Genomic DNA, 15,006 nt, shown 5'->3' with positions numbered 1-15,006 from the left:
AGTAGTCAGGTAAAAAAACATATAAATGCTTTGAGCACTTTTTGTATATTTTAGAGACTACCGGTAGTTAAGTCAAAAAATTTTCTTTTATTTTTACAAGGCATAAGACTGAGCTTACAGTTTTTTAACCATGACAAGATGGGTAAGTAACTTTTAGAGTGCTGATGCTACTTCTGATTTTGCACCAAAAAATGGAAACTCTACTAGGTTTCTATCAGGATTTGGATTTATTTTCTGTACTTGGTCTGTTCTTACTTACCGTATTTATTCGATTAAGCGCCCTGGGCGCTTATTAAATTTTTGGACCTTGAGAGTGGGCACTTATTCGAGGTGGGCGCTTATTCGAGGCTGGGCGCTTATTAAATTTTCACCATTTTCAGCAAGTAGTAAGTTGATTTTGTAACAAAACAATAAGTAATAACAAAACGTGAAGATGTACCAAAGCAGAATTGTAACTGTTCATTGAAAGTTTCTGTAAAATACTAAGAAAAAAATCGGTCTTCGAGAAAGTCTCTTAGTTGTACTTGCTCAATTTTAACTCCTCTTCTGCACTTCACCTTTTTTGTGGGGCGGGGTGGGCGCTTATTCGAGGCTGGGCGCTTATTAACTTTTCCTACCTTCAGGGTGGGTGCTTATTCGAGGTGGGCGCTTATTCGAGGTTGGGCGCTTAATCGAATAAATACGGTACTCACTTACTTTCTGTTAAAAATATAATTTACTATTTAAAATACAGTCGAAGCTCTCATAAGCGGACACCCTCGGGACGCGAAAAAAGTGTCCGCAACTGGAACTGGCTGCTTACGAGAATGGTTCTTGTAAGCGGCCACTAGAGGTGTAGGGGATAGATGGCCGCTTACGGGAGCTTGCCCAGCTAACATAATGGTAATATGCATGTTAGTGGTGTTTCGAAATGTAACCGGACGTGGATGACGACAAAACAAACACTGAAATATGGTACTGTAATTGCAGTAAAATCATTGTGACGAATGGCGATGTGAAGTTGATTGATTAATACAAGATACAGAGGTTTTTTATATGATTTTCTTTGCGGTGTCCGCTTACGGGAGCTTAAAAACAAAGAAAAAGTCTAAGTCGTAATATCGGAAAGTGTCCGCGGCCGCTTACGGGAATGTCCGCTTACGAGAATGTAAAAATACAGAGTTTGTATGGGAGTTAAAACGGGGTGGCCGTAATGAGATGCCCGTAAGTAGAGCTGTCCGCTTACGAGAGTGTCTGTTAAGAGAGCTTCGTCTGTATAATTTATGAAATTATCAAAAAATTATGATTGTGGCACTTGGAGCACTTCATCATTCTATTTATACTGTGTGGCTGGATGGCCGTCATGGAACACTTCCTCCATGGGTGCCCACCAGTTGCCTCCTTTGCCGCCCTCACTTGGCGGAGGACCTGTCCATTCTAATGATTCCTGGCAAGGTTCACAGACCTTCCACCATTCTTTGGTGATCAGATCACTTCCAATGGCTGCCATGTCCTTTTCTAAGTCATCCCCTGAATTAAATTCAAAGTGGGATATTTTTATTACTGCGGTTTTCGGTGATATGCGACCTCTGAAATTCAATCCTCAACCAAAGGTCATGCTTTTTGCTGCCGTCAATCATCTTATCGGACCTCTCGGGAAACAGACGTTCACTTCAGCTACCTTAAAGGTCACGTCTCTTGATTGTGATTGATAATTTTTGATCCATTTTGTTTGTTTCTGTTTTTCATGGTTCGTTAGCTGTCGCCATAATTATGATTGACGGCAGCGAAAAACGCAATCGTTAGTTGGAGTTTGAATTTCAGAGTTCACAGTTCACTGAAAACCGCAATATTGCAATTATCTTACAACTGAAAGTTAATAATATCTTTGTTAGTTCATATTAGCAAATAATCAAGTTAATAATTAATCACTTGAAGGAACAAAGGAACAAAATGGTTCCAATAACTTTGATCAAATAGGGCAATTCCATTAAACGTCCACCCCCCGAGCCTTGGAAAGCCATTTCTGAGGGGTTTCCTCTGGCGGCATTAATGAGTTAAAACAAAACTTACCGATATATTCCATGTGAGAAAACAATAAGTGGTGATGTTTATCATAATAAATAGTGTAGTTCCTTATATTGCTGTCATATATTCGTTGTAACACCTGCAAAAAACCATGGATAATCCATGAAAAAAACATAGCGTATCATCTATTGAAGAGGGGGGGCGGGGGGTTTACGATATAGAGAAACCACTGATTTTCTGGCTTCAGAAATTACTTATTACCTGTGGCCATACTGCAGCATGAAGTTCTTTGTACTTTTCGTACAGTTCTGGCTTTAACTTGATGACAGATCCCAATCTCTTGGCAATTTTAGGAACTGAAGTCGAAGACATCTTGCCCCCTCTTTTCAGAAACGCCAAAGACTGTACGCGTTGCATGAAGTACCAACCTTTTTATGAAAATTGCCGCTGAAAAAATCGCAGGCGATCAAGATGGCGGATTGGGTTAGTATTCTTTCAGCTCTTGTAATTGTGGGATGTTTTCTCCTTTTGGGCCGGTTTATAATCAGACTTGGTGTCATGGAAAGAGAGGCCATGTTTGATTATGTTAATCTTCCACCAAGGGAAATCCCATCGCAGCATATGGTTGGTGTAAAGAATCCATTTCTGTTGAAACTGAAGTCAGCTGACCAGAAGAAAAATTCAACAAATCCAGGTGATCGGATATTGCATAAAATTCTTAAAAGATATGTAAAATTACACAAATTAGTCAATTTCCCAAGCCTACTTTTAATAACCGATTACCCAATCAGAGACTGAGTAAAAATAGGCTCACCTTTAGAAAGAAACTTTTTACATATAAATCAGCTGTATAAATTTATGAATGGTGAATTATGAAAATTACAGTAAATTGAAGTAAATGCAACATAAAGCTTTCAGGTTGATTCCAAAACCAATTAACTTCAAATATCCAAAAATTATCTACAATCTGAGCCAGAATACTTTAAGCTATTTCCTTTGTATCCAAGAGATTGGACAAAGGGACTTTTACTCTCATAATTTCATGTCAGACAAGCTCCAGCATAAATTTACATATACCTTATTTTTACTAATTTTCACAATTTCAAAATAATCACGAAATACACGTGCAAAAAAACATGCAAAATTTAAGCTGATTTTGCAATAAAAGTTAACCCGAGTAATGAGCAACATTCCGACCGTTCAACGGTCATTTACCGGTAAGAACGCAAAAAAATTCAAGAACGCGAAAATTATATGTAATATCAAAACAATAAAAATATTATATGTTCGGAACTGCAACTATCAACCCTTGAAAAATATTTTTCTGTCTTGTTTTTGACTAGCACCCTTCTTCTGATAACTGTTAATTTTCTTCAGCTTGTTAATTGGCCAGAACCTCTTTAGTAGAGTCACCAGTTTCCATTTGCAGGCTCCTTGTAGTTACATTGAGCCAGACCTTTGTTTAATTATTTCTAGTAGTCTTTGACAAATGACCCATAAAACACTAACAAAATCGTGAAATTTAAAGCTGATTTCCAGTCCGTACTGCGCAGACTCGGGGTTTGTTTTCGTTTTTGTTTTGAATTCGTTGAAACGTTACACTTCGGTGACAGCATACATGAAGTTTTTTTGTCCGCCATTACAGTTCGTTTACTTCAAGAATTTCCGATGAGCTGAAACGTCGGTTTGAAATAGCGTCAAGGTTCCTCTACTCGTTATTTTTTGTTCTGCAAGGATATCTGGCGTTAATAATGAAGAAAAAGGTAAGTTTGTCGGTGAATACTTTAATACACTTTTGCTCTAATTTTTCTTGCAATTGGGAAAATCAATACTTGCGAAATTCAGCTCTTAAATTTTCATGAAATGAAGTACCCCCCAAAATTAGTAAGAATAAGGTACATGTAGCAAGCAGGTGGAGCAATCTGTTATTGACACAAATTTCCAATGAAAAGAACTTTGTAGTTTACTCATGTTAGTTTCTGACCAACTTTTTAATAGTCTGTTATTATCAATTAATTATTAGTTAATAACAGACAAATAATTTTCAATTTCTAGGTGTGATAGAGTTTTTACTGAGTACAACTGTCCCATGCTACGCGACATTCTACTGGGAAGTAAGGAAAACTGCAATAGACGCTGCCCTTTGCGAAGAGAACAAACAACAAAGAAGCACATTTGATGATTCCCAAGATGACAGCAATGATTCAGATTTAGAAGAGGCACCTAGCATGTCTGTCATTCCCCTGGAGCATATCTTGCAAGGTTCATACAAGGACCGAAGTGCATCCGAATTGTATCCTGGAAAAAATAGAAATCCATTTTATGGATTTAAAGTCTAGTTCTCATATAAATTCCCACTGAGCAAGATTTTGTTGTTTCCTAACAGTCTCAGGTGTTTCACACATTCAACTTTGCAATCATAAATATACACTTCTGCTATGGAGAGTGATAAGGTCGCTTCATGTTGCACTTGTACTGACGAACCGTATTTGGCTTCTACAAGTATGGGACGGAACAGACTTGAACTTCCCTTTAATTAACTCAACATGACGATCATTGTCATCATCATCATCGTCACCTTACCACCATCATCGTCAACTGCCATCTTCATCATGGTCATTGTTGTTGTCATCATCATCATCATTCCATAAATTTTCTTTAATATTCTGGAGGAACAGTGGGGGAGGGACTCCCATATATGAGTTATATATAGTTCACTGTCAAGGATATGGTTTTCAAGCAGTTTAGGATGGGATAAGGTATAGAAATCAGAGAGTTTTGGTCTCGAAAAGGGTAGCATTTGCCGGGAAACTGATGGGTAGTATGACAAATTAAGTCCAGAATAGGAATAGAAACTCAGAAGAGAAAGAGGCTTTCTTAAACGTAAATAAAATCTTTGTGGCATTGTTGTTGACAAATGGTTTTCCATTAAAACACTGATAGTGATATGGTACTAAAAAATTTAAGTCTGGGATAAGGTAGGAATTTTCGGTGTATAGTTTAGTATAGGGTTGCAAAATCAGCTGAATATGGTCTGGTATAGGGTAAGGGTTTGAAATTCCCAGTGGCACACCCCCACCCAGAAATATACAGGGTACCCCCTACCCCTGGGGGGCTTATACCATTGATTTGTTTGTTACCTATCCTTAATATAAACAGCTATGATTCTGGGTCAGATGTGGAAATCTCTGCTGTGCCTGCGTCAGATGCGGAATATGAATCACCGACAAGTAGTAATGTCACCACAAGCAGCTTGACGTATGCACTAGTCGTGACTGTAGAGATGTGTGGGAGAGATGAACTTGGAACACAACAGCTAACTGACATTGTAAGGCACCTTGGATGTAGTTGATGTAATTATTTTATATTAACTGAGAATAATTGTATCAGTATCTCAGGCCCTTTGCCCACTTAGGGCTTATGGCCATAAGTCAAGTAAGTCAATTGTATCAGTGTTCAGAACATGTTTACACAAAATGTGCAAAAATGAAAATGTGTCCAGCAGTAGCAATGGAATATGATAAATGTGTGAGTGCGGCCATACTACTGAAAAAACCTAAAAAAATTTTTCAGGCTCTCAGCGGGATTTGAACCCACGACCTTTGCGTTACCGGTGCAATGCTCTACCACTGAGCTACCAAAGCATGAGAGCAGTCCTATCTGGGTTAGCCGGGCTTTATGTGCGGTGGACATGATATTGGCCCAAGTATATGTGACAGTGTGTAGTTTGCAAAACAGTCTGTATTTGTGCACAAGTTTGTTGGGGCGAAAACCCAGCTCCTTAAAACTATCCAGAAAGACTGGGAAAATCAAGATTGGAAATATTGGGGAAAGACACTGAAAGTGCCTTATTTATAGTTTATTTTGGCACCTTGCTCACCCTGCAGACTCAAAAGCTCTTTTGCACACAATTACTCCCTCATGCCTCCCATATCTGTGTGAATGAAGAACAGCTCCAAGAATAGCCTGTCGGCACACTGTTGGCCAACTGTCGGCCGACAGTTCCAGGGTAATATGTTGGTGATCTGTCGGTAGCCTCTTGGTAAGCTGTCGGTAAGCTGTTAGTAGAATTTATCGTAAACAAATGCGTATTCAAACTATTCTCATCCTGCACTCATGCCTCACACATCATTTCTAGAGCCAAACAAAAAGGAATGTTTGGTCCTTGACAATTCTTGAGGTTTTTGAGTTTGAGACAGTGATTGATCCTCTTGTTTACGGTAAAGATAAAGAAAGTGAACCAGTGAGAGAGAAAAATAGTAAAGGCAATTTAAGTGAACTGGGATATGTCATAATTTTACTTTTACTCTCATTTCAGGTTGCCCTTATAACAGCAATAAACTTTTCGCATTCTCCAGCTGGTAAATGCACCAGCAGCATAGCGATGCAGTGTGTTCAGACTGCAGAAGGGAAAATATACAGCATGAAGGTAAGTAATGCCAAATGAATCCATAATGCAGAAGTTCAAGGCTTTGATTGCATGACATTAATGCTCAGGGCCAGTAAAAAAGCAATAAAAATTATTGTTATTCATTTCCAGGATGTAGGGTGGGTATAGCAGACAACCTTGTCACCAGAGCCCTTTATAATGTGGTTTATTATCCATTTCCCCTCAAAGCTGATTGGCTGACAATTGATAATGAGCACTCTGCACATGCTCAAAAAGTTGGAGTTGGCCAGATTCCATGTTCTTGCTGCTGACCATAAGAACAGTGGGCTCTAGGGATGAGATTGGGTAGAAGAGAGACACTTAGAATGAGGTTGAGGGCAGCGCTTAGGATTCCAATAAAATTCTGTTAAACATTGTTTTTCTTGGTTATAAAATCCTTAATATCCCCTATAACCAAATCCTCTGATAAGTAAAGACCTAGGGCGCATTCTTTTGGGACTATTTTGGAATGGGAATACTCGGAACAGACGGTGTTCGCATTCTTTTGGGACCTATTCCGTTTTCGGAATGAACGGAGTACTATTCTGTTCATTCTGCTCCCAATAGCAGAATGAACGGAATGAACGGAATATGGTTTACTCAGAATAAGCAGAATATGCATTTCTTTGGGATAGTGTTGGCGAGAAGTCACACATGGCCGGCCACGCCTGTCACCCCAGGTCGTTCACAACTCGCGCGTGTGCAGATACAATACAGTGTAGTTCTCAGGTTGCTTCCGCCACTAGTATTCCGTTTTCAGAATATGCGTTCGTTTGAGAATTGATATTCCGTGTATTCTGCTATTCATAAACCGGAATGAGAATAGTCAGAATAGTCCCAAAAGAATGGGTCCCTAGGTGCACTTTCCTTCACTGTCTATAACTATTTTCATCACTTTCTGGGTTTTATTCACCCTCGAACGTCTGCTCCTTGGTCTTTGAAGTCTATTAATACCTACTGTCTACTTTTTATAATCCACAGAAACTATTTGTAGTTGAGAGTGATGACAACACAGAAACCCAGACCTTGTCATCCAGTCAAAGTACTTCTACTCAAGTAGCATCATCATCGTCATCATTATCATCATCACCTGAAGACATCAGTTTTTCTCCCTTGTCAGACTTAATTAATGCAGTCTGCATCGTTTGTCGAGCACTGCCTGTAACCAGGGCTTTCCTACCATGTCGGCATGCATGCGTCTGTGGATTGTGTTTTCAACAGCTTAAATATTGCCCTATGTGCCGAGGGGTTATTCAATCATATTTTAAGGTACAAGATGAACCATTTATTGATGACGCTGAGTCTGATGTCAGCACTGAACTTAATAGAATGTCAGTAGGTGAAATATTAAGAGGTGTATTTTCTGCAAGCTAATCTATAATGTAAACAACATGACAATGTAGTTATTTAAATGAAAATAATATTTATAATAAATAAAATGGGAATTAGTTGTGGTACATCCACAGGTTGGCTTTTGTCCACTTTTTTCAGATCAAAATGGAATTTTTTCTTCCATACCTGTTGTGGTAGCAGTTTTCAAACACAAATATTTATAATAAATTATTTAAAATAAACAGACTTACAAACAAATAAGCAAACAATCATGTTGTTCTGTACATTGTTTTCATTTATATACAAAACTTAAGACGTTGTAGGAATTCAGACTTAGGGCCTGTTAACATGAAGGAACAAAGTTGTCTCTGGTAGGTGGGTAACCCTCTCAGCCGAGTCATCTTTTATTAAGCACTTATATGAGACATTGTCCCTGTCAACTGAGCCAAAAATTGGCCCTACGTTTCACACATGCTGTGTGTGTGTCCAGACTTCTCCCTGGTAGGTGATTCAATCATTCACAATCAATGTTAAGCAAGGACCTGTCATGTGAAGAAAAATAACTATTGTCCCTGCCTGGAAGAAAAGTTACCCTCCTCTCAAGACATTTTTTTACATGAGAAAAGTCGTTACTAATGATTGAGAAGAAACATTGCCCCATAGGTTTGACCCAGGGTCTCGAAGTGGGGGTATACAGGAAAAAAAAAAATCTGCAAGTTGAGTGTGAGCCACGTCCTTGGTTAGGAATGGGCCATTTCCGATATATTAAAATTCTAATTTGGCTTCGAGGCTTGGGGGAATAAAACAAAAGATATCATGTCAAGGTTCAGGTTCTTTTGCCTCGGCGCCAAGTTATAATATTAATATATCGGAATTGGCTTATTGTCCCTGGGTTGAATACACATTGCACATCATAATTTGTGTCCGGAGCATGCAATCTTGCCATTATAAAAAGCATCAAGAAACAAACACTTTTAATCTGCTTCCTGATGATTAGTCATGCATAATTCATTGTCAAGTGGATCAGGAGCCTCCCTTCACTACTCAATGTGCCATCAAATGACTAATGAAAAATTGTTTTGCATTGTAAAACCCAACACGTTAGTAGCCACTTAAAAGTTAGTCCTATGCACTGAATGGGTTCCAAATACAGAAACACACCAAATATCCTCGCATGACGTGACGTGTCATGTCTAGACTGGACATGTGACACAAGGCGAAAATGACTGACTATCTTCATCTTCAATGAGCCGGGTAAAGGGCATCTTCACACAAATCACTGCAGTTGGTAACTTCTTCTATCAGTTAATTTTCTGTAAGAGCTAACACAAAAAACTTTCAAGCCCATTCAACTTACCAGGTAACCCCTTTTAAGGCCTCAGGTTGGCACAGCTTGACAGATAATTTGGAAATTTCCAGGTAAAATGCGTGGAAATGGCAAACACAGATTGGAATTTTGGCACATGGCCAAGTTTTGTGTTTTTTGTTGTTGTTTGTTCTCATTCAAAGCCACCACAGTTAAGTGCGAGCACAGTCAGTCAATGAAGTGGTATTTGTAGCCTTATAGTCCCTGTTTTGTCGTTTTTGCTGACCACAGAACTGCCCCAAGGTCATCCTCGTGGTCAGTAAACAAAGCTTCGATACCACCAGGTAACCCAGGCACAGTTAAAGGAGCTATGTCACGGAGATTTCGCAGATTTTTGGTCAAAACTGTTTGGAAATTAGTGGTAGGCAACTAAACCCTTAAACATTATCTTTGAACATCGAAAGGAAGACATAACCTTAATTTGCGGATAGAAATCAAGTTACGGCTATAAATATCGACTTTTTGAAGGCGTGCAGAAACAACTTGAAAACATTGGCTAACATTTTCAAATTGCAATCCATTTCCATTCGAGCCATCTGCAGCCAAAGATGCTCGTTAATAATTTCAGTGCTCTAATATAGCAATTTTTAATAAAAGTGGACTATTATTTTTTAGGTTTCCTGCGACACAAATATAAATTTTGGCTGTTCAAAATTCTGGTTCAAAAATTATCCGTGACATAGTAATTTTAAACATTTCAAAACTTTTTGCACTCTTTTAGCAGCAGGCTGACGTGGGATAGACACTCAAAGAAGCCTCTAAGTCCCACGCCCAGCAACACAACACAAAGATCCCTAGTCCTGACCTGTGGGTATTGAACCCCCAGGGGGTACTCGGGATTTCAAGTGACGGGGGTGATCGAGGGTTTTTTGGGGGGTTTGAAATTTTCGATTCCAAGATTTTTTTGGGTAGGAAAATTTGGCAAGTATTTTTCTTTTATTAAAGTGGGGATTTTTTGGGGTATAAAAAACAATCTAAAGATTCGCGGTATTGCCTTGGTTGCGTAGTTCTGCGAATAAAGAACAAACAAACATGTTTTACTGTGATGTTTTGGGGGTTAATTTTTGGTCTAGGGATATTTTTGGGTTTTGTTGGAAGCCCTAAGGATTTTTTGGGGTCTTGATTTTTGCCCCCATTTGATCATCCCTGTCACTTGTAATCCCAAGTACCCTCCTCCCCCCTGGGATTGAGCCCTGGCATACCACCCCAAGCCATAAACAACACTACAGTTTCATTTAACAACAGTTTATTGCAGTTGCTGCAAGAAAAAAATCTCCTACATGTACTTTATAATATTATTCATTTTCTGTTCCACAGCTCTGCACTTTCCAAGCTAACTCCACTTTTACACTAAATACAAACGTCAGTCTTACAAAGAACGTTTATAAACGAGAACTGTATGTGAACAAGTCACTCACAGCACTTAACTCTTATAATAATTATTAAAACTACAACCCATGGGGTCACAAGTAATACTTAAACCAAGTTTTGTAACGTCACTTAAGGGAAAACCACCACTGTTGGAACAAATTGTTGTCAAATTGTTTAAAATGTGCTGCAAAATGAAAAAAAGGTTTAAAAAAATGAAAAAAAAAAAAAACTGCTAGTAGTGTTTAAAATATAATTTGATGCAAAAATTGGGATGAAAATGGGCAACAGAGTAACAAACGAATCAAAATGATATTATTTAAACAAAAGCTAAACAAAATGCATTAATACTGCAATGATTTGCAACTTATCTTGAACCATTTTCAGTTCTGTAATCTGAAAAAAAAAACTTGAAAAATAACTTGTTCCAACTGTAGAGGTTTGCTTTAAGCAAAATTGAAATCCACTTTCAAAACATATGACGAGCAACAAGGACTCAAAATACCAATACAATTCTTGAAGGCAATGTCAATTAATAACTCGCACAGCAAGTTTTCAACATCAAACACTTCTAGAAATTTTGCATAAGTTCTTGCTGACCTTTTGTTACACCTCAAAAGTATTGAAAATAATCTAACTGGTTGTACTTTAACCATTCTATAAATAATATAATAACATTGGCATTAAGTTGTTGTACATAACAGTATTCATTGGGGACTTAATAACAACGTACATTAAGTTAAACTAAGGCAGTAACCCAATTATTAATAACTTCTTGAAAATACTTTCTATTTCATATTCAACATGAAGGCCTACTTTAGAAGACAGTTTCCACACAATTCATTTATCAGTCATTAACAATAGAAAAAAACGCTAATGAGATCCTAGAATATCACTTAATTCCCCCTAGTAATAATTCTCACTTTTTCTAACATCTAACGTTTAGATAAATTGCAAACAAGAACATTTAACAACAAACTGTCAAGATGTCAGAATTGCAAACAGTTTTAAACAAATAGGTAACAAAATGTAAATGATTTCATCCCTTTGACCAAAGTCCACTCCCCATTAAGGGGTAAGGACTCCAAAATGAAATATTGAAAATGAAAATTCTAAGGGCTACATACAACAAAAGGTTTATATCAGACTTTGTCATTGGCTGATGGGTGGTCCATTATTTCTTTTATGTGTGCCTTCCTATTCCCCGAAAACTTAACATCTGAACTCAATCGTTAAGTCCCGTTTCATGCTGCACAAGGTTTTTAATGCATCTTTACACAACATTCTGTCAAAATTCGAAAGTGCAGTGGAACTGTGGAATGAAATACTATAATTTATATATAGCAAGTTGGTAAATTGGATACGCCTTTTATTATTTTCCAGGTCAATTCAGAATAAACTCTGTTATTTTATAAATCTTCCATTAATGTATGACCTGCATTTGACTATGATCCATTGACAATGCCAGCATTTTATTTAGGTCTTTTGATCTCTTAAATACCATCATATGGAAGCAATAATAATTGTGCCATTTTAATTTATCACAAACTAGGATGAAATGCTGTTTCAAACATTTTTCATCATGTACAAAAAAAAAAATTCAGCATAGGCATTTTTTTGTTTTTGTTGTTGTTTATGATGAAGATATATGACAATCATTTTATACGATAAATGTGAAAATGATATATTGTCCCGTCAAATGTACGGTACAATATCTGGCTGTAGCTAACAAAAATTGGAGTAATGTTCCTTTCCAGTTATCAAGCAAAATTCAAAGACTTTTACAATACAACCACTTCAATGGGGCCCACCAAGACAACAAAAACCAAACCACCTTGCGGAATGGAAACAATGCAAATTCTCTGGTTCCGAATTCAACTTTCAGTGCAATACAACGTTGCAACTTGGAATCAAGTTGGAATTCTCCATCCTGCATTAAAATGTGATTGATTTTCATTGATTTTAGTGGCCCCCTATTACTGTGATTGCACTGTTAAGTTTGAAAGTTAAATTCAAAAACAGTTAACATTATCAAATACACTAATAACCTTTTCCACTTGTAGTTGAATCAGATTAAAATCTGATCACTTAAATTTCGTTTCCACTTTGCAAGTAAAATTCCAGTTCTTTTTCAGATTGCAGTCAAAGTTCAAGGACTTCCACTTTAACAAGTAAAACTCAAGTTAGCAAGTAAAATACAAGATCCAAATTTCCATGTTGTAAGTAAAATTGAAGTACTTTCTACATGCAAAATATTCAAGGACTTAAATTCAAGATAATTATTGAGTGAAACACAAGGTCTTTTCCACTTAGCACAAAATTCAAGGGCTTTTCAAGTTATCAGTAAAATTCACTTGTTCAAGTACGTACGTTTAAAGTTTGCAAATAAAATTAATAGACTTTTTAAATTTAAGGAACCTGATTCTTAATTTAAAATATTTAATAATTTTTATTATTAATAAAAACATTATTGCTTGTTGCGAGAAGTGGTCTATTGCTAAAATAGTTCTTTCTGAAATATATAGAGTGCAGTAGAAGCAGCATATCTTGAAATTAAAAAATGAAACACCCATCAAGAGGTGGAAATGGATGTGACAAGCAAAATTTTAAAGCAAGATCTTTAAGGACATTATAATTTGTGTACAATTTATGCACACACAGTAGCTCGGTTAAAATCACACTTCTAGTAACTAATAAAACAGGACTTGAATGAGTTAAAAATTATTGTTAATCTGATCTGTATTAAAATTAGTTATCAAATATATACGCCACATCAAATTTGGTACAAAAAGGGTTGTCTGTCTAGTTTATCTTTGAAAGATTAATGGTTTTAAGAAATTCTTTAGTAACTGCAGTCTACAGGCTATTAATTAAAAAGTGGAATAACGGAAATAAAACTAAAACAAGACCAGTGTTTACTGCATTGTTTAGAAATGAATTTTTTTCAAGATAAATGTTAACAACAAGCTTGCACTTGTAACGGTGTTTGTAAAAATTACAGGCAGCCAAAAATAGTGCAAACTCATACACTAAAACTTGGTTGTATGTGACAAGCTTACGGCAAGTCTACAACAAGTCTACGACAAGAATTGTTTCATGTAAATCAAACCTACATGATTTGCTTGACTGTAGTGTACAAGTTGAAAAATGTTGAAAAAAGCTTTATACAACTCAAGGAGCATAAGCTAGAAAAGTCACATGCAACAAGTGTGGCAGCGATACAGTACATGTAAGTTGAAACTAAACAATAAACTTTCAAAGCTTCTTACCATTCATTGCTCACAGCTTTTGAAGTTGCACTGTTGAAAGTACTGACAGAAATAAGCTGACCCATTTCCTATTGTAACTAATACAACAACAACCTTGTTTATACTGTCTTCCCAAATTATTGATTCAGGTTAACAGTTTAATTACAAACAAACAAACAAACAATAAAACACAATAAGAGATTGTTAGAAAACAAATATCATAGCTATGAAAATATCCTGAAAACAACTTGCTAGAAAACAACTGAACAACATAATATTGTAACTATTACAATTTTTAAATGATTGGTCTTGACGCAAAAAAAAGTGAAAAAAAAAACAACTATTTAGTGGTTGCCTTTTATGTGTTCAGTATTGCTGAACTATATACATTAAGAGTAACAAGAAGAAAACTGAAGAAACACAAATCTTGCTAACAATAGACTAATTAACGATGCTGAATTAGCCTTAAGAATCTTAGTCAAAAAATACATTTTAAAATAAATTACTAAACTCTTGACAAAAACCAAGTTGCATGTCTGAAGAACAGGCAAATTTTCTGAGATGGCAATCTTGAGTGCTGCTCGTTGTGAAAATTAAGACCACAAAACATGACATGTCAAACACAAAATGATTCATCATCTTAAATAGCTACATCTCCCACCAGGAATTTTCTTGTATCAGAATTAAAAAACAGAGTCGAATGGACTAGCATCAATATAACAGTTATAGTAATAATATTACTTATATTTAATATTATGCTGTTTTTTTATTGCCAATAAGCAAGCTCTGATATGAATGACATTGTACTTAACATTATTAATATTTTAACCTCTATGAGGTTTACTATTACAAATGAAGTTATCATGGCTTATATCTTTGTATACTAATACTGTCGTCTTCTAATTTGACTTAACGTTTGCTATGGAATAACAGGCTCCATCATCATTGAATAATGACGGCTACCACATGCACTTTTAAGCAACTGCGTTGCTTACGTTTATATCTTCTCTGCTTGTGAAATGTTATTTATAATCAAATGAGCGGTCTGAAGAATCTGAAAAAAAAAAACAATTATAAGAGCCATTAATAAAACAGTACTTTCATAACCTTTAAGCTTTAAATTTATTAACTTTATCAAGTTTTAACATTAATTATTACAATTATGAACTGCTATGAAATGTGAAGTGTATAAAATGATCTTCACAGTGCGTAAGCAAGTTAAGCAATTGCTTCTTTCAGCCTGTAAAAATTTTAAG

At 36.3% G+C, this 15,006-nt stretch overlaps 3 protein-coding genes across 3 annotated transcripts in view; 1 reads left to right on the top strand and 2 right to left on the bottom strand.

Annotated features, from left to right (window-relative positions):
- Positions 1 to 67: 67 nt before the first annotated feature.
- On the bottom strand, positions 68 to 2,424 carry LOC144634524 (L-rhamnose mutarotase-like). The gene is made up of 4 exons (XM_078493497.1): positions 2,269 to 2,424; positions 2,053 to 2,146; positions 684 to 1,509; positions 68 to 254 (listed from the first exon to the last, which is right to left on the bottom strand). The coding sequence occupies exons 1-3, from the start codon at positions 2,422 to 2,424 to the stop codon at positions 1,313 to 1,315; spliced, it is 447 nt and encodes a 148-aa protein (XP_078349623.1). The 3' UTR covers positions 68 to 254; positions 684 to 1,312.
- Positions 2,334 to 8,016, top strand: LOC144634523 (uncharacterized). Its single transcript, XM_078493496.1, has 5 exons — positions 2,334 to 2,701; positions 4,063 to 4,300; positions 5,167 to 5,335; positions 6,326 to 6,436; positions 7,418 to 8,016. Exons 1-5 carry the CDS (start codon positions 2,479 to 2,481, stop codon positions 7,808 to 7,810), a joined length of 1,134 nt encoding a protein of 377 aa, XP_078349622.1. The 5' UTR covers positions 2,334 to 2,478; the 3' UTR covers positions 7,811 to 8,016.
- A 2,347-nt stretch (positions 8,017 to 10,363) lies between these two features.
- LOC144636127 (protein Smaug homolog 1-like) overlaps positions 10,364 to 15,006 on the bottom strand; it is a 30,812-nt gene continuing 26,169 nt past the window's right edge. Inside the window, 1 exon segment of the mRNA XM_078495258.1 lies at positions 10,364 to 14,804. Within this exon segment, the coding sequence (XP_078351384.1) occupies positions 14,773 to 14,804 (32 nt within the window). The 3' untranslated portion in view covers positions 10,364 to 14,772.

The sequence above is a fragment of the Oculina patagonica genome, chromosome 13, assembly GCF_052425735.1.
Source record: "Oculina patagonica isolate OP01 chromosome 13, crgOcupat, whole genome shotgun sequence".
Taxonomy (NCBI): domain Eukaryota; kingdom Metazoa; phylum Cnidaria; class Anthozoa; order Scleractinia; family Oculinidae; genus Oculina; species Oculina patagonica.
The sequence above is the reverse complement of the archived record's forward strand: the minus strand, read 5'-3'. Positions and strand labels throughout refer to the sequence as shown.